We start from the raw sequence: 14240 nt of genomic DNA, 5'->3' as shown, positions 1-14240 counted from the left end.
AATAGCATGGTTAAAACAGGAGCTGTTTCTGTCCCTGTAGCTTTTGTTTCTGCAGTGACAACCTGGGTTTCCCCCTCTTTGTTGCAAGAGTGGGGCTATACCTAGAAACGCAGCCCCAGAAAGTAACAGCACTCTAGACAGAGATGCCAGACATGGGTGATGGTGAGAAATGGCAGTAAGCTGACCAGCCACACATAGGAGCTGTATTAATAGATGGTGATGCAGCTGGTCAATGGAATAGTATACAGCCATGGTAAAGGGTAATGTGGGTCTGTGTTTGCTGACATGGAAGGATGCCTGGGACCTGTTGTTTGAGGTTCCCCCCCGAACCAGAAAAAAAAAAAAAGCATATAGCATGATCTCATTTTGTTTTTGAAAAATTATACTAGAAAAATGTTGGAAGGACTGTCAGCATGCGGCTGTTTCTGTAGGTGGGGTTACAAGGGCTTTTTTCCTTTCTTCTGGGTATGTTAGTATTGCCTGAATTATTTTAAAATAAGGGTATGTTAGCTTTGGGGTTTTTTTTTCCTGCTGAGAAGGCATTTCCATTTTAGAGGAAAAGAAGAGTGGGATTGATTGGGAGAGTAGACCATCTTCAGGGAAGGGGAAGGGCCCTCAGTCCTAGTAACTGAATGACTAATTGTAGGTTTAAATGGAGCACTGTGAGTCAGGTTTCTAATAGTTGCCTCAAGGAATTTATAGGCACATCAGAATTTAAAGGTTTTTCAGCTGTCTGCCAAGAGTTACTTGAGTAAGTGTTCCTTTTTCTCCTAAGTAACCGATTTTGCATTTTTTATCAAACTGTCCCGGACCACACATTGGCAGATGTCGCTGTAATAAAGCAAAAGTCTGAGAGTGTGTGAGGACTGAGGGAAGGAAGGAGTGAGGCCCTCATTCAGGTAACAGAGTAGATGGTCCAGGCGAGCAAAGGGGATCTGGGCAGGAGGCAGCGGTGGGCTCCCCAAAGTGGGTAGACAGCAAAGCAGGTAGACGGCAGCTGACTGGTCAGCCAGCTGGTACCCCTTGTCGATCACGAGGGAGGGTTTTTGAGGACTTCTCATATCTCTTATCCTGTGAGGTCTGTCTCCAACAACATGTGTCTCCACTGAGCTCCCTTTTGGGACGTGAGAAAAATAGTCTTCGATATTTTTATGTATATTATTCTTATAGATAATAAATTTGGACCCATAAATGGGAAAAATCTGTGTTAATTTGATGGTCACACCAGCGATTCTTTCAAACCAAGCTAAAGGTATATTGTGTTTAAAAATGAGACTGAAGGGGCACACCAGCCCAGAGACAGCAACGAGAAGCCCTGGGAGGGGACAGGAAGCTGGTAAGAGGAACCCAAGGTTGAGAAGGGGAGAGTGTTGACATGTTGGGGGTTCGTAACCAATGACACAAAACGATATGTGTACTAACTGTTTAATGAGAAGCTAGTTTGTTTTGTAAACCCTCGTCTAAAGTACAGTAATACAAATAAATAATAAGTAGCAGTGTATTGTGTTTAATCCTAGAAACCCCATTTTTGTAATACAGTATTAAACTAAAAGACCCCTAAAAAGGACCCTCAATAGTCAGACGACAATCCTTACAATAATATAGAAAGTTTTTACTGATTTTAGAAAATGTATTCTAATCATATGAACAATTATTTTTTACATGTCACAAATACTGTCCTCCCCTCTCCTACCTGGGAGATTGCTGCCAGACGAAGTCAAAAGTTGAATGAAAAGCCCACTGACACCTGTTCACTAGCGTGTACATTGTTTTTCTGAAGATTTCCATCGATGGCACGTTGAGCCACGCGGCTGAGCCGTGCAGCAGCTTCCTTCAAAATTACAAAGTCCGCTGAGCACAGCCTGCTCTCTGCCGAGTAATATCTCACCACCCTGCCTGTTGTTGACCTTCCTGCCTCTGCTTATCACGCTTTCACACCTTGCATTTCCTGTAGACCCAGGAGGACCTCCGGCCACCCACTGCAACCAGCGTCCGCTCCTGGCAGGACTCTGAGGACAACACCAGTGCAGCTCACTCACGGCCCCCCTCCGCCTGCTCCGCTGAGACAAGAGAAGACGAGCGGCGGGACGCGGCAGCCAGGGTCCTGCAGGCCCAGTGGAGGGCATGTAGGCACAAGGTGAGACCCCGGCTCTGTTTGATTGACTCCCCCCCACCCGGCAACCATCTTACACTGCAAGTCTGCTGTCTGGAACCATCCGGCAGTTGGCACATTGATTCAGCCAATATCACTGAGCACCTTTCATGTGCCAGCTCCATGTCAGGGACCATGGGTGGAGGTAGGGCAGAGTATACACCCACCTGAACACAGTGCCGGGTGGTCAGTGCTGAGAGACTGCGAGAGACAGAGAGAGAGAAAGCAAGAGGACCACCTGGGGCCACAGTGCAGGGAACGCCTGGTCCTGCTGGGAGGGGAGAAGGGTCTTGGGGATGGGTCCACCTTTGAGCTGGTTTCTGAAGAAGGCACAGGACTCCATTGCCAGGTAGACAGCAGAGAGTGGCCTGCTTCCCGGAGCCATCTGTTAGCTCACAAGGGGGCAGCTGGCAGAGGTGAGGCCGGGCAGTTACAGGGAATCTAGCTCTTCAGGGCAGAGATGTTGGCAGCCAGTGGCTCACCCCCCGACCGCTCTGGGTCACTGACCCCTCTGTTGGTATCCGAACGTTGACCAGTGGGTTGAGGGGTACTCCATGGTCAGCTTGATACTTAAGAACAGCTATGGAGGATTTGAAGTCACCCACAGCTCCCCTTTCCGGGGCTCCCGGGGAGGGGGCAGCTCAGGGCCACAGTCTGTTTTACAAGGGATAGGAGGCATCTGCCCTGACAGCTGCTCCTGAGAGACCCCAGTTCTGAATAACTCTGAGTTAGATCTCCGAGTTTACAGGTTGGCTGCCTGAGGAGAAATGGGGTCTCCTCATGCTCCGTCATCTTCCTCAGTCCCGTCCTCTCAGATTCACAACAGGCAACTGGGGTGACTGGGTGACACCTGAGGAAGACTTTGAACTCCTAGAGACTTTTAATCTGCTACCGCAGACTTCCACACCACAGCTCAAACTTGAGATTAACCGCCTCCACATCGGCTACCTCAGTAGCTAACGCACCACACACGGCAACTCAGAAAGTCGGTTCTGTGACAGGGTGGCGTCTGTTTATCTTTCTCACTCGTGGAACATTGCCATTCTTCAGCTGGTACTCTTCTCGTGCTGAATATCTCGGCTCTTTCCGTTCCCCAGCAATATCCTCGCCAATATCCATCCTTATCTGCTGTCTGATGCCATCTTGGCCACCGTCTTTATTGCTGCTTTTATCATTAGGCGTATCTTCCCTTTGCTTCTCTTCACACCCAGCTGGTCCTGCTGCTCCATTTGCCCTGCTCTGTCGAGGGGCCGGCCCTTTGCTGTGACATACTTGGGCATCCCCTCAGCCTGCACTGAAGCTGGCTAATGACTGTGTCTTCCAGTGTGGCCACTGGCCACCACATACACATTGGATCTCAGAGGTTCACATAGGGAGGGACTGGGCCTTTGTCTGCTTCTGAAAATACATGTTCCTGGGGCCGTCTCTGGTGACTCTGATCCAGTCTACTGGGGTAGCCCGAGAGACCTTTTTTAAGTCCCCAGATGATAGTTTTTATCTTTTTTTTTTTTTAATTTTGGTGGAAATATACAGAGCAGGATATATACCCATTCATCAGTTTCTACATGTATAGCACAATGACATTGGTTACATTCTTCACATCGTGTCACCATTCTCACTATTTCTGCCCGTATTGTCTCACCACCATTGACTCAGACTCACTGCTCCCTAAGCTTCTCGTCTGTGCTTTAGAGTTACTGTTGACAGTTCGATGTCACAGAGAGAATTCTTTAAGAGAGCGCAATGCTCACGGTAGACATTCTTTACAAATTTAGCTAAGCAGTTGTTTAGTTTAAAGATGACTTCAGGGGACAGTTTCAGTTCATGGTTTGAAGATTTTCTCAGAGCGATAGATTGGGGGGTTCCTGTAGTCTCAGCAGATCGATTGAGACTGGATTCTGTAAGAATTTGAAATGTCGTTCCTCACTTTTCCCCTTTTTGATCAGGATTCTTCTATGGAATCCTTGATTGAAACGTTCAGCACTGGTAGTTGGGCACCATCCAGTTCTTCAGGTCTCAAGGTAAAGGGGGGCAGTAGTTCATGGGAGGCAGTTAATCCTTCTCCATTTCTAGTCTCCAGGTAACTTTGACGATCAGTCAACCTGGGAGCCAGTGACCCCGGCTCCAGACAGGTGTCCCCTTGTGGCATCACCACCAGGTGTCCAGCCACTCTGCAGCCCAATCAGAGAGGGCACCCAGGTCAGGACAGTGCTCATCATTAGAAATGCTCTCCTGTGTTGACCTGCACCAGCCTCATAGCACCTGCACATCCTGGCCTCCCAGAGTGGTGACTGGGATGGCCAGTCGAGAGCAGCCAGCCGCCCAGACACGCACCACACCATTAGCTTAGGGCAAGAGAGGTCACCATGGCCTAGTCATCGTCACAGATTTGGTTCCTCGGGTACCATCAGCAAGGCACGTCAGGAGTCCAGGACCTGCAGGGCATCATAGGAGCTCAGATGGGGGAGGCAGGGGCGGGATGGGCAAAGGGGGTGGTTGTTGCCGCAGTTCTTTGTGTCCTCACAGTACTTTTCCAGCCCTTGTTGACGTGTCATGGTGGTAAGACCCAGAAATGAAGACTACACTGTGGGAAATTCATCCTTCTTACGCTAATTCACACTTTATTTCTTTATTCCAGAAAAAAGAGGCTGTTCTAGATGAGGTAAGCAAAGGCTGTTTCACCAGTCTCAGAATATAATGCGCAGAGTGTCCTCACGTGGAATAAAGTAACAGAGGGGTATTTGAGGAGGCCACAAAGTACTTAGTTGCCTGAATTCAGACCAGAGCCCAACATGAAGTTTAAAATACATGAATAATGTTAGCATTAAATAAATATTTGGGTGACTTCATACTTCCAAAATTCATTTATTCAGTCATTCCCTCAACACACTGTACTGATCGTCAGCTTGTGCCAAGCAGTCTGATAGGTCCTCCAACAGAGGGAGACATTAAGACAGGCAGGTCAACAAGTTGCTGTGATTTGGGGGGAGAGTGTGGCTCAGAGCTGTGTCCATGGCACTGCAGGGGCTGCCAGTTCCACATGCCAATGCCAGGGAGGTCTGCAAAGGAGGTGGCCTTGAGCAGGGTTTTGCAGGGTGCATAGGAGCTCACTGAGCGAGAGATGAGACAGGTGTGCCTGGTGAAGAGGGTATCTGGGGAACGGAGTTAGGAAGCATGAGTTAGAGCAAACCGATGTTTTATGAAGGGCAGAGAGTAAATGGAATCTTGAATGATACAGTGCTAAGACATGACCACTTTTTTGTGAGGAGCTACAAAATAAAATCTTTGTTAAAAAGGCTTGATGGCCTCTCAGCACTTTCCCCCTTCTTTTGGGATTCCTTCTGGGTAGCAGTTGCAATCCCAGGTTACAGAGGTGGGTGGGGTGCCCTGTTTCCATTTGGCCATAGTCTCGCAACTCTAAGGGTGTGGGTACAGGCTCCGAGGCTTCTGATACCTTCTTATTCCCAGCTCTGCTGGGAGCCCCTTCCTAGTCTTCCCAATTAAACTGGAGTATCTGAGGTTGGGGGCCCAGGAGACACCACGGATGATGCTGATACGCACCCAGAACTGGGAGAGTGTGTGGCCTGAGTGGCCAGATTTAACTTGCCTGCGTCAATTACTGTCCCTTTAACCTTGAGCAAGCCCTGCACTCAGGCACCTCACGTGGAGGTTTTGGGCCCCTGCTGTCGCCAGGCTCTCTGCTAGGCTCCAGGGATCCCTCCCGGGGTGCCCAGTCCACAGTCAGGCAGCCACTGGACACGTGTCTTCAGCGTGTGGCAGGCTCACAGTCCCAGGTTTCCGTGAGGGGCATGAGTGTCCAAGGTCCCCGTTCAAATGGCGCAGGCCTCCCTCCGTTAGCAGGCTGCTGGCTGCCAAACCATCGTACCACCTCGCCCCTTAGAGAGCACCCCCTGTACCACTCCTCTCAGTCCCAGCCACGGCAGCCACCACCTCAGTTGCCACCACAACACCTGGCTCCTGCGGCCTGGGCCTGCTCCCTCCAACCCCCAGTCGTCCACTTGGGGTCATATCCGTCTCCTAACTAGGCCAGAATTGCAATTTCAAATGTCCTACTCTCTGACCTTCACCTCCCATCTTCCAGGTACTTCCATTGTACACCTGTGCCACCAATTCTAAGACCCTCCCCACCCCAAGATCTCTGACACATTGACCTTCTGCCTTGTCCCCCATCCCTACCTGCCTCCCTCACTGCTCACCCGAGTTCATGGGCTACATTAGAATCACTCCCACTTCACACTGACCTTCAGATGGTTAAAGTGGCACTTTTTATGTTATATGTATTTTACCATAAGTAGTAGAGGGAGACCTTCCTCATCCCACACTACCAAACCTACTTGTCTCCTCTGTAAGCATAACTGTCTGTCTATGCACATATCTGAAGCCACGCCTCCGCCCAGGCGACCACGCCTCCACCTGGGCGATCACGCCTCCACCAGGGCAACCACACCTCCACCAGGCTCCCTTGGGCCTCTGTTCCTGCAGTTGTCTGTCATATTCCGCCTTACCTCTTCACATGTACCCTCCTGAAGCTTCTGTTTTCTCATCTCTGAAGTAAAGATAATGACAGTAACCTGCTTTTGAGAGCCATGTGAGGGTTCAGTGTGACAGTGTGTGCGAAGTGTGTGGCCCCCAGAGGTGTTCTGTGAGATCCCACCCCACAGCAGTGGAGAGGACGTGGCATCAGCAGGCCTGGGCCCCAGTCCCTGCCTCTCTGCAGGCACCAGAGGAGTCGCATGATGTCGGACTGCGACTCAGCTTCCCTCATTTATTAGATGGGAATGTTGGCGTTAACCCTCCTGGGGTCATTGTAAGGTGTGAAAGAGAAAGCACTTTCCAGCATTGCTGCAGCATGTGGGTTAAACATAGCACTCAGGAAGTACTGCCGAGAGTACCAGCTCCCCTCTCTGCCATGCTCTGGTTGGTATCATTTTAGCAACTTGCATTCCCCCAAGGAGCCCTCGTGGTGCAACGGTTAAGTGCTTGGCTGCTAACTAAAAGGTTAGCAACCCAACTCACCCAGCGGCTCCTCAGGAAAAAGGCCTGGCGATCTGCTTCTGTAAAGATTACAGCCTAGGAAATCCTATGGGGCAGTTCTACTCTGTCACATGGGGTCGTTATGAGTCAAAATCGACTCAATAGCACCCAACAACAGCTCCTCACCTCTCAAGCTGAGGCAGAGAGGCACCCCATAACTAGCAGTAGCCTTACTGGGTTAGTCCAAGCGTCCAACAGGTTTTTAGTGGGTTGTTTTGTCCTTATTGACTGATGTTCTCTCGCCTTCCTTTGTGGTGCTTTGTTTCTTAACCCTGTGTTTCTGACATTTCCCTTGCCTTGTCTTTAAAAAAAAAACAAAGATGCTTTTTGGTTTTGTTGTTTTTTGGTAGTTAATATAGAAGCATCTAGACGTCTAAGCTCATATTGTATCTGCACTCGATGTGATTGCTTGTTGTTCTCTTAAAATGTTAAGTCAGTTGTAAGTCCTTTGTCAAGCTGTGGTATTTCTAACCAAGGCTAGAAGTGGGATCACTCAAAATTGACTTTTGAAAAAAAAAGTGCTGTCCCCAGAAGGCTGATTTCAGAACTAACCCTGGTAGTATAGTGTTTAAGTGCTACGTCTGCTAACCAAGAGGTTGGCAGTTCAGATCTGCCAGGCGCTCCTTGGAAACTCTATCGGGCAGTTCTACTCTGTCCTATAGGGTTGCTATGAGTCGGAATTGACTCGATGGCGCTGGGTTTGGTTTTTGGTTTTAGAGCATCTATGTATATTTCTTAGGAAAATCATTTAGGATTAAGGTCCAAGGATAAATAATTCCCTTGCTGTAGCTCTAGGGATTCTGCTGTACCCTGCCCTGGTGGTGCAACAACTAAGCACTTGGCTGCTAACCAAAAGATTGATGATTCAAACCCACCCAGTGCCTCCTCAGGAGAAAGATGTCGCGATCAGCTTCCATAAAGGTTGCCGCTTAGGAAACCCTATGGGGCAGTTCTACTCTGTCACAATGGACCAATTGGCAGAATCGATCCGATGGCCCCTAACAACAGCAATGATGTATTAAAAGTACATGAAGATAGAATAAACTCTTCCACCGTGAAAAGATAACTATGTGTAAAACATGGACTGGTATTAACGGCTGAATTGAATTGCATCGAACGGATACAGTTAATTCATTTATAATCCAAGCTTCCATTTACTGAGGGATCAGGCACCTGCGGGTTTTTCTCTCCAGAGCAGTGGCATGCTCCTGGCCGGAGGAGGTTTGGGGTGAGAGAGAGAGAAAGGCTCTCGTACCACCATCTGTGACTGCGCAATAGTAAGGGCAGTCGTTTTCTCTGCTGTTACCATGTCTCCCTCTGGAAATTTCTTTCATCTGAAACTGCCATCTCCCAGGAAAATTCACCTCTGTTTCCTCTCTCCTCCTCTCCCACCAGGCAGCCGTCGTACTTCAGGCAGCTTTCCGGGGACACCTTGTGCGGGCCCAGCTTCTGGCCAGAAGAGCCTGTGGTTCCCCACCTCCCAGCACGCCAAGTCCCCCGTTGCAGGTAATGTCAGGGTGCGGGGCTCAGACCTGACATCCCCCCCACTTCTCGTTTCCACGCACTTTACCAGCTGAGAGCACAGGGCATTGTTCACTCTTGGCTTCTGCCGGTCCAAGGGGTACGCCTCACACGCCACTCCACCCACACACCACTCTTCTCACACTCCACCTCCCCTCGCATACCACCCCTCTTCACGTGCCACCCCTTCTCACACACCATCCCTTAGCACTATCAAGCAAGGCAGTTCTGCCCCAGGTTCAGGCCCGCAATTGATTTAGCTTTAGAGGCAGGATGGCTTTGAGGAACCAGAGACAAAGTAGCATGCCCATCTTGTGGTTAAGGAAACCATAAAAACCAAACCCATTGCCATCAAGTGGACTCTGGCTCATGGTGACCCCATGTGCTACAGGGTAGAACTGCTCCATAGGGTTGTCAGTGACCGTGATCTTAACACCAGATCACCAGGCCTCTTCCATGGAGCCACTAGGTGGGTTTGAACCGCCAACCTATAGGTTAGCAGCCGAATGCAAAGCGTTTGCACCATCGAGGGACCTTCTGGTTAAGATAGAAGCTTAAAAAAAATCAGAAACATGTAAGCTCTCCATATCAGCCCCGGCCTCCTACCTCCTCTGTCAAAAGACAAGACGTACATCAAGAACCTCTAGAGTTCAGAGCCCACCATCAGGTGAGTGCTGACCACATCATTAGTGTCAGCTGGGCCCCTTGGAGGGGGTGTGGTGGGCGGGGCTTAGAGCTGCCTCCTTCCACTGTTGTTGCAGCACCCTGCCACACCCAGCAGTCAGAGACGCATCACCCCAGACAGTGCGGAGCTAGAGAAAGCCGTCACGCTGGTCCAGTCTGTCTTCCGGGCACACTTGGCGCGGACCAGGCCAGGGTGAGTTGGGCAGCCATCCACAGGACAGTTCTGCCTTCCACATCAGGAGGGGACGTGGGGGCAGAGGCCATGCAGGAGGCCAGCCACCCTGAAAGCCACCCGAGCACCATCCTGGAGACGGGCAAGTGAGCAGCAAGTTCGTGGGTGCCTGCCACTGAGAGCGGGTCATTAGCCATGGTGAAAGCCATGGCTTTGGGAAAGTTCCCATTGCCCAGTTGCTGCGGAAAGGGCCACAGTTCTGACCCATGGGAAGAGGTGTTTCTGGATTTGTTTCTTCAGACATATAGCTCAGGTATCCACTGGCTTGTAACTGGCTGGCTGCCTGTGTTAACACGTTCCTTTTTAAAGAGAAGTGTGATGTAATCTGTGTTCGGCAGGATGTGGGTGTTACCAGCAGCTCCCTACAGCAACGCACACTTGTTTCAGGTGGCAGCCTCCAGGCCTTCTGTGTAGGTGCCAGGACCCTCTTGTTTAGGTCGCCTTGGGCAGAGTGGGATTTACTTTGAGGCCCAGAGAGTGTCTCCCAGAACACGAGGGCAGGGCTGTTGCAGGCCCAGGAGCAGACCAGACCCAGGGCTGGTTCTCAGGTGGGAAGCGGCCTCCCTGTCCCCGTGCCCTACCCCACCCTGCCCTGCGTGTCCGTCCTACCCCACGTGGCAAACAGTGTCACCAGTAGCTTTTCAGTCTGCTGCTCCTCCCTGCAGAAAGAGTGCCAGATGCCACTGTCGGAGCCCCTGTCACCGGGACAGTCTTAATCCTCACCCCAGGCCAGGGCTCCCACCCTGGTAGTTAGCCATTGCTGGAGGGGAAGCTGCTGTATGTCTTGTGACTGTGTCTACTCGGGATGGGGCAGCTGGCCCTGCAAGGGAAGTCAGCACCCAAGCCCTGCCCAGAGCCACTGGGCCCTGAGAGACAGAGCAGGAAGGGGAGATGCCCCAGCCAGCAAGTTCCTAGGTCCACTGCAGGCTGACAGGGCCTTTCTGAGCTCTCCAGCTGGGATCCTGGTATTCTGGGTCATTGAACTCCAAGGCTGCCTGGACAGCCACCTCCCAGCACGTTGGTGTTACCCCAGTATCTTAGTTACCTAGTGTTGCTATAACCAATACCACAAGTGGGTGGCTTTAACAAACAAATTTTTTTTCTCACACTTAGGAGGCTAGATATCCGAACTCAGGGTGCTGGCTTCAGGGGAAGGCCCTCTCTCTGTCGGCTCTGTGGGAAGGTCTTGTCTCTTCTGTACCTGGGCTCCTTGGTGATCTTCTTGTGTCATGGCGTCTATCCTTCCCCATCTCTGCTCTGCTTCCTTGCTTGTTTAATCTCTTTTGTATCTCAAAAGCGATTAATCTAAGACACACCCTTTACCGCCTCATTAGCATGACAAAGAAAACCCATTCCCAAATGGAATTATAACCATAGGTATAGGGATTGGATTCACAACACATATTTTTGAGCAACACAATTCAATCCATAGCACCTAGTGTAGGCGTCAGACCCGTGTTCACATTCCTTAAAGCCAGAGTCAGCTGGAGCTTGTCTCTCTTTTCTAGTGCTCCTGGTCAAAGGACAGCCACCGAAGCTTCTGCTAAGAAGACATCTGCGTCTACAGTGAACAGGGACGCCTCCTCCCCGCCCTCCCTCGCAGCCTCTCCTGGTAATTCTACCTCACTTCCTTGAGGCTGGCCCACTGCATGTTAAGTTGTGAGCTGCCACCTTCAGGGAGTGTGGGGCTGTGTGAGGACACGAGAGTGAGTCGTCCCTCCTGCAGCTGTCGCCTCAAGCCGAGGAGACACCTTGACCAGGTGCTGAGCTATCAGGCTCGTCTCGCGTGGGCATGTTTCCAGTGAAGGACTTTCCTATGCTGAGTTCTTTGGTCTTAAAGATAGAATCAGAGACAGGTAAGGGTATGGAGTAGTGCTTAATATAAAGGAAAACCACAAAAGGAAGCTGCTTTTCTAAACCAGAAACATCCTAGGGCAAGAACGACAGATGAGTGTGCACATCCTACCCGTTGTCAGCACGCCTTTGTGTAGATCTGTGCTCTGACTCACCTGTCTTTGTAGTTCAGGATGACAGCGAGGCCAGCACTGGGGAGACTGTGGAGGAGTCTGCAGCCGAGGAGGAGGCCCTGACGCCGGGGGAGCCCGCAGTAGGTAGGTGCACCACCTGGCAGGGGAGGCAGGGAGGATAGCCGCCCTCGGCCAGGCATTTCTTTCCTTGTTAGGAGCTGCCCCTTCCTTCCCAGGTCACTGAGCTGTCAGGGGCTATGTCTTGGAGAATGTCCTACATGAGCCAACAATTTTACACCAGACCTGATCTGAAATCCCCGTGTTTGAAATTGCATTTCATCTGTTTCAGTCGATTCTTCTAGCTTTGTCAGCACGAGCTTTGATATTCTTTCCAAAACCTCCAGTTTCAAATTCAGTGAAGGACAGGCAGTACAGGGATTTAAAGGAAGATGTGAGGATGCCATTATATTGCTGCGGCACCAAACCTTGCTTGACTTCATGGGAGACAGTGAGAATCAGCATCAGCACAAGGCTGGTTCCTGTGAGGTAGATGTCAGACATACCTCCTCTCTCCAACCCTTTTACCAATTCCACTTCAGCCATCCCTCTCATGGCATTCCACTTCTCTGCTGGGTTCCATAATCCATTGCAGCGACCACACAGAGCTCACAGATCATACGTACAGTTAATGGTTTATTAAGGAAGCAACAGAGTACAACTCCTGATCAGGACCAACAGGCTGCAGCTCCGGATCAGGATCAGGATCAGGAAGCATGTAGGAAAAATCTGGAAGGCTCCCTGAACTAGAGAGCATATCCCTCCCTTCTTCAGTGCAGGATAGCTCTTTCTGCTCCTCTTGGCCATGCAAGCAAGTAAGCCCTTCTCTCTGGCATGCATGCCTCTTCTTAGCCATGCAGGCCCCCTCTCAGCCCCCTGAGGACAGGTCCCCCTCTCAGCCCCCTGAGGACAGGCCCCCCTCTCAGCCCCCTGAGGACAGGCCCTCCTTCTCAGCCCCCTCAGGACAGGCTCTCCCTCTCAGCCCCCTCAGGACAGGCTCTCCCTCTCAGCCCCCTCAGGACAGGCCCCCCCACCCGCAGCCTCCTCAGGACAGGTCCCCCTCTCAACCCCCTCAGGACAGGCCCTCCCTCTCAGCCCCCTGAGGACAGGCCCCCCCTCTCAGCCCCCTCAGGACAGGTTCTCCCTCTCAGCCCCCTCAGGACAGGCTCTTCCTCTCAGCCCCCTGAGGACAGGCCCTCCCTCTCAGCCCCCTGAGGACAGGCTCTCCCTCTCAGCCCCCTGAGGACAGGTCCCCCTCTCAGCCCCCTGAGGACAGGCTCTCCCTCTCAGCCCCCTGAGTTCAGGCCCACCTCTCAGCCCCCTCAAGACAGGCTCTCCCTCTCAGCCTTCTGAGGACAGGTCCCCCTCTCAGGCCGCTCAGGACAGGCTCTCCCTCTCAGCCCCCTCAGGACAGACCCCCCCACCCCCGCAGCCTCCTCAGGACAAGCTCTCCCTCTCAGCCCCCTGAGGACAGGCCCCCCTCTCAGCCCCCTCAGGACAGGCTCTCCCTCTCAGCCGCCTCAGGACAGGCTCTCCCTGTCAGTCTCCTGAGGACAGGTCCCCCTCTCAGGCCCTTCAGGACAGGCTCTCCCTGTCAGTCTCCTGAGGACAGGTCCCCCTCTCAGCCGCCTCAGGACAGGCTCTCTCTGTCAGTCTCCTGAGGACAGGTCCCCCTCTCAGGCCCTTCAGGACAGGCACTCCCTCTCAGCCTCCTGAGGACAGGCCCTCTCTCTCAGCCCCCTCAGGACAAGCCCCCCCACCACCTCAGCCTCCTCAGGACAGGCCCCCCCCTCAGCCCCCAGGACAGGCCTCCTCTTGGCCCCCTCAGGACAGGCCTCTCTGCTTTTGGCCTCCTTGCCATCAGCCTGTCCACTGCTGTCTAATCCAGCTCATGGCCAATGGAGCAGTTTTGTTCAGCTCTCTTAGCTGCACTTCTAGCAGCAGGTTTCCATCGTCACCACTGACTCTGCTAGAAGGTCCCTTCTGGGCCTGTCACCACCAGCTCTGCTGCAGGGCCCCTTGCAGGCCTCTTGCTGTCTTCAGTGTTAGAGCTCTCGAGCTGTGGTACAGCTCTTTTAGGAGGTTCCTCGCCTCCTATCTCGGCTTGTTCTCTTCCTGTGTCTCTTGCCTTTTCTCCTCTGTTTTCTTCCTTCTCTTCCTGTTCGCTAACCTTTGTGGGGTTGGCTGCACATATTAGCAAACTCCTGGTCAATTTCAAGGCATAGCCCTCTCACCAGGGCCTTAAACTGACCAATCCCCTCTCAGTAGGCCATAGGCACTTCATTTGCATAGTCTATAGTCACCTCTTAGAAGTACAGCCAGAATGCTCCTTAGAGGCAAGGATGGAGAGACTGCATCTTACATGCTTTGGACATGTTGTCAGGAGGGATCAGTCCCTGGAGAAGGACATCATGCTTGGCAGAGTACAGGGTCAGCAGAAAAGAGGAAGACCCTCAACGAGGTGGATTGACACAGTGGCTGCAACAATGAGCTCAAGCATAACAACGGTTGTGAGGGTGGCTCAGGACCAGGCAATGTTTCGTTCTGTTGTGCATAGGGTCACTATGAGTCG

The 14240-nt window shown here is 51.8% G+C and overlaps 1 protein-coding gene across 6 annotated transcripts in view; it reads left to right on the top strand.

The window, feature by feature from the left end:
• The window catches only part of IQCE (IQ motif containing E), a 75957-nt gene that overhangs the window by 53414 nt on the left and 8303 nt on the right, over positions 1-14240 (top strand). For 4 of the 6 annotated variants that reach the window (XM_064295973.1, XM_064295972.1, XM_064295971.1 and 1 more), the window contains 7 exons: positions 1955-2137; positions 4791-4814; positions 8603-8713; positions 9321-9395; positions 9490-9605; positions 11153-11256; positions 11666-11755. In XM_064295973.1, coding sequence (XP_064152043.1) covers positions 1955-2137; positions 4791-4814; positions 8603-8713; positions 9321-9395; positions 9490-9605; positions 11153-11256; positions 11666-11755 — 703 coding nt within the window. The remainder of the gene's footprint in view (positions 1-1954; positions 2138-4790; positions 4815-8602; positions 8714-9320; positions 9396-9489; positions 9606-11152; positions 11257-11665; positions 11756-14240) is intronic. The other 2 variants (XM_064295969.1, XM_064295970.1) reach the window with 2 other exon arrangements.

Source organism: Loxodonta africana, chromosome 12, assembly GCF_030014295.1.
Source record: "Loxodonta africana isolate mLoxAfr1 chromosome 12, mLoxAfr1.hap2, whole genome shotgun sequence".
In the NCBI taxonomy this organism is placed as follows: Eukaryota; Metazoa; Chordata; class Mammalia; order Proboscidea; family Elephantidae; genus Loxodonta; species Loxodonta africana.
Note: the sequence above shows the minus strand (reverse complement) of the source record. Positions and strands in the feature narration are given on the sequence as shown.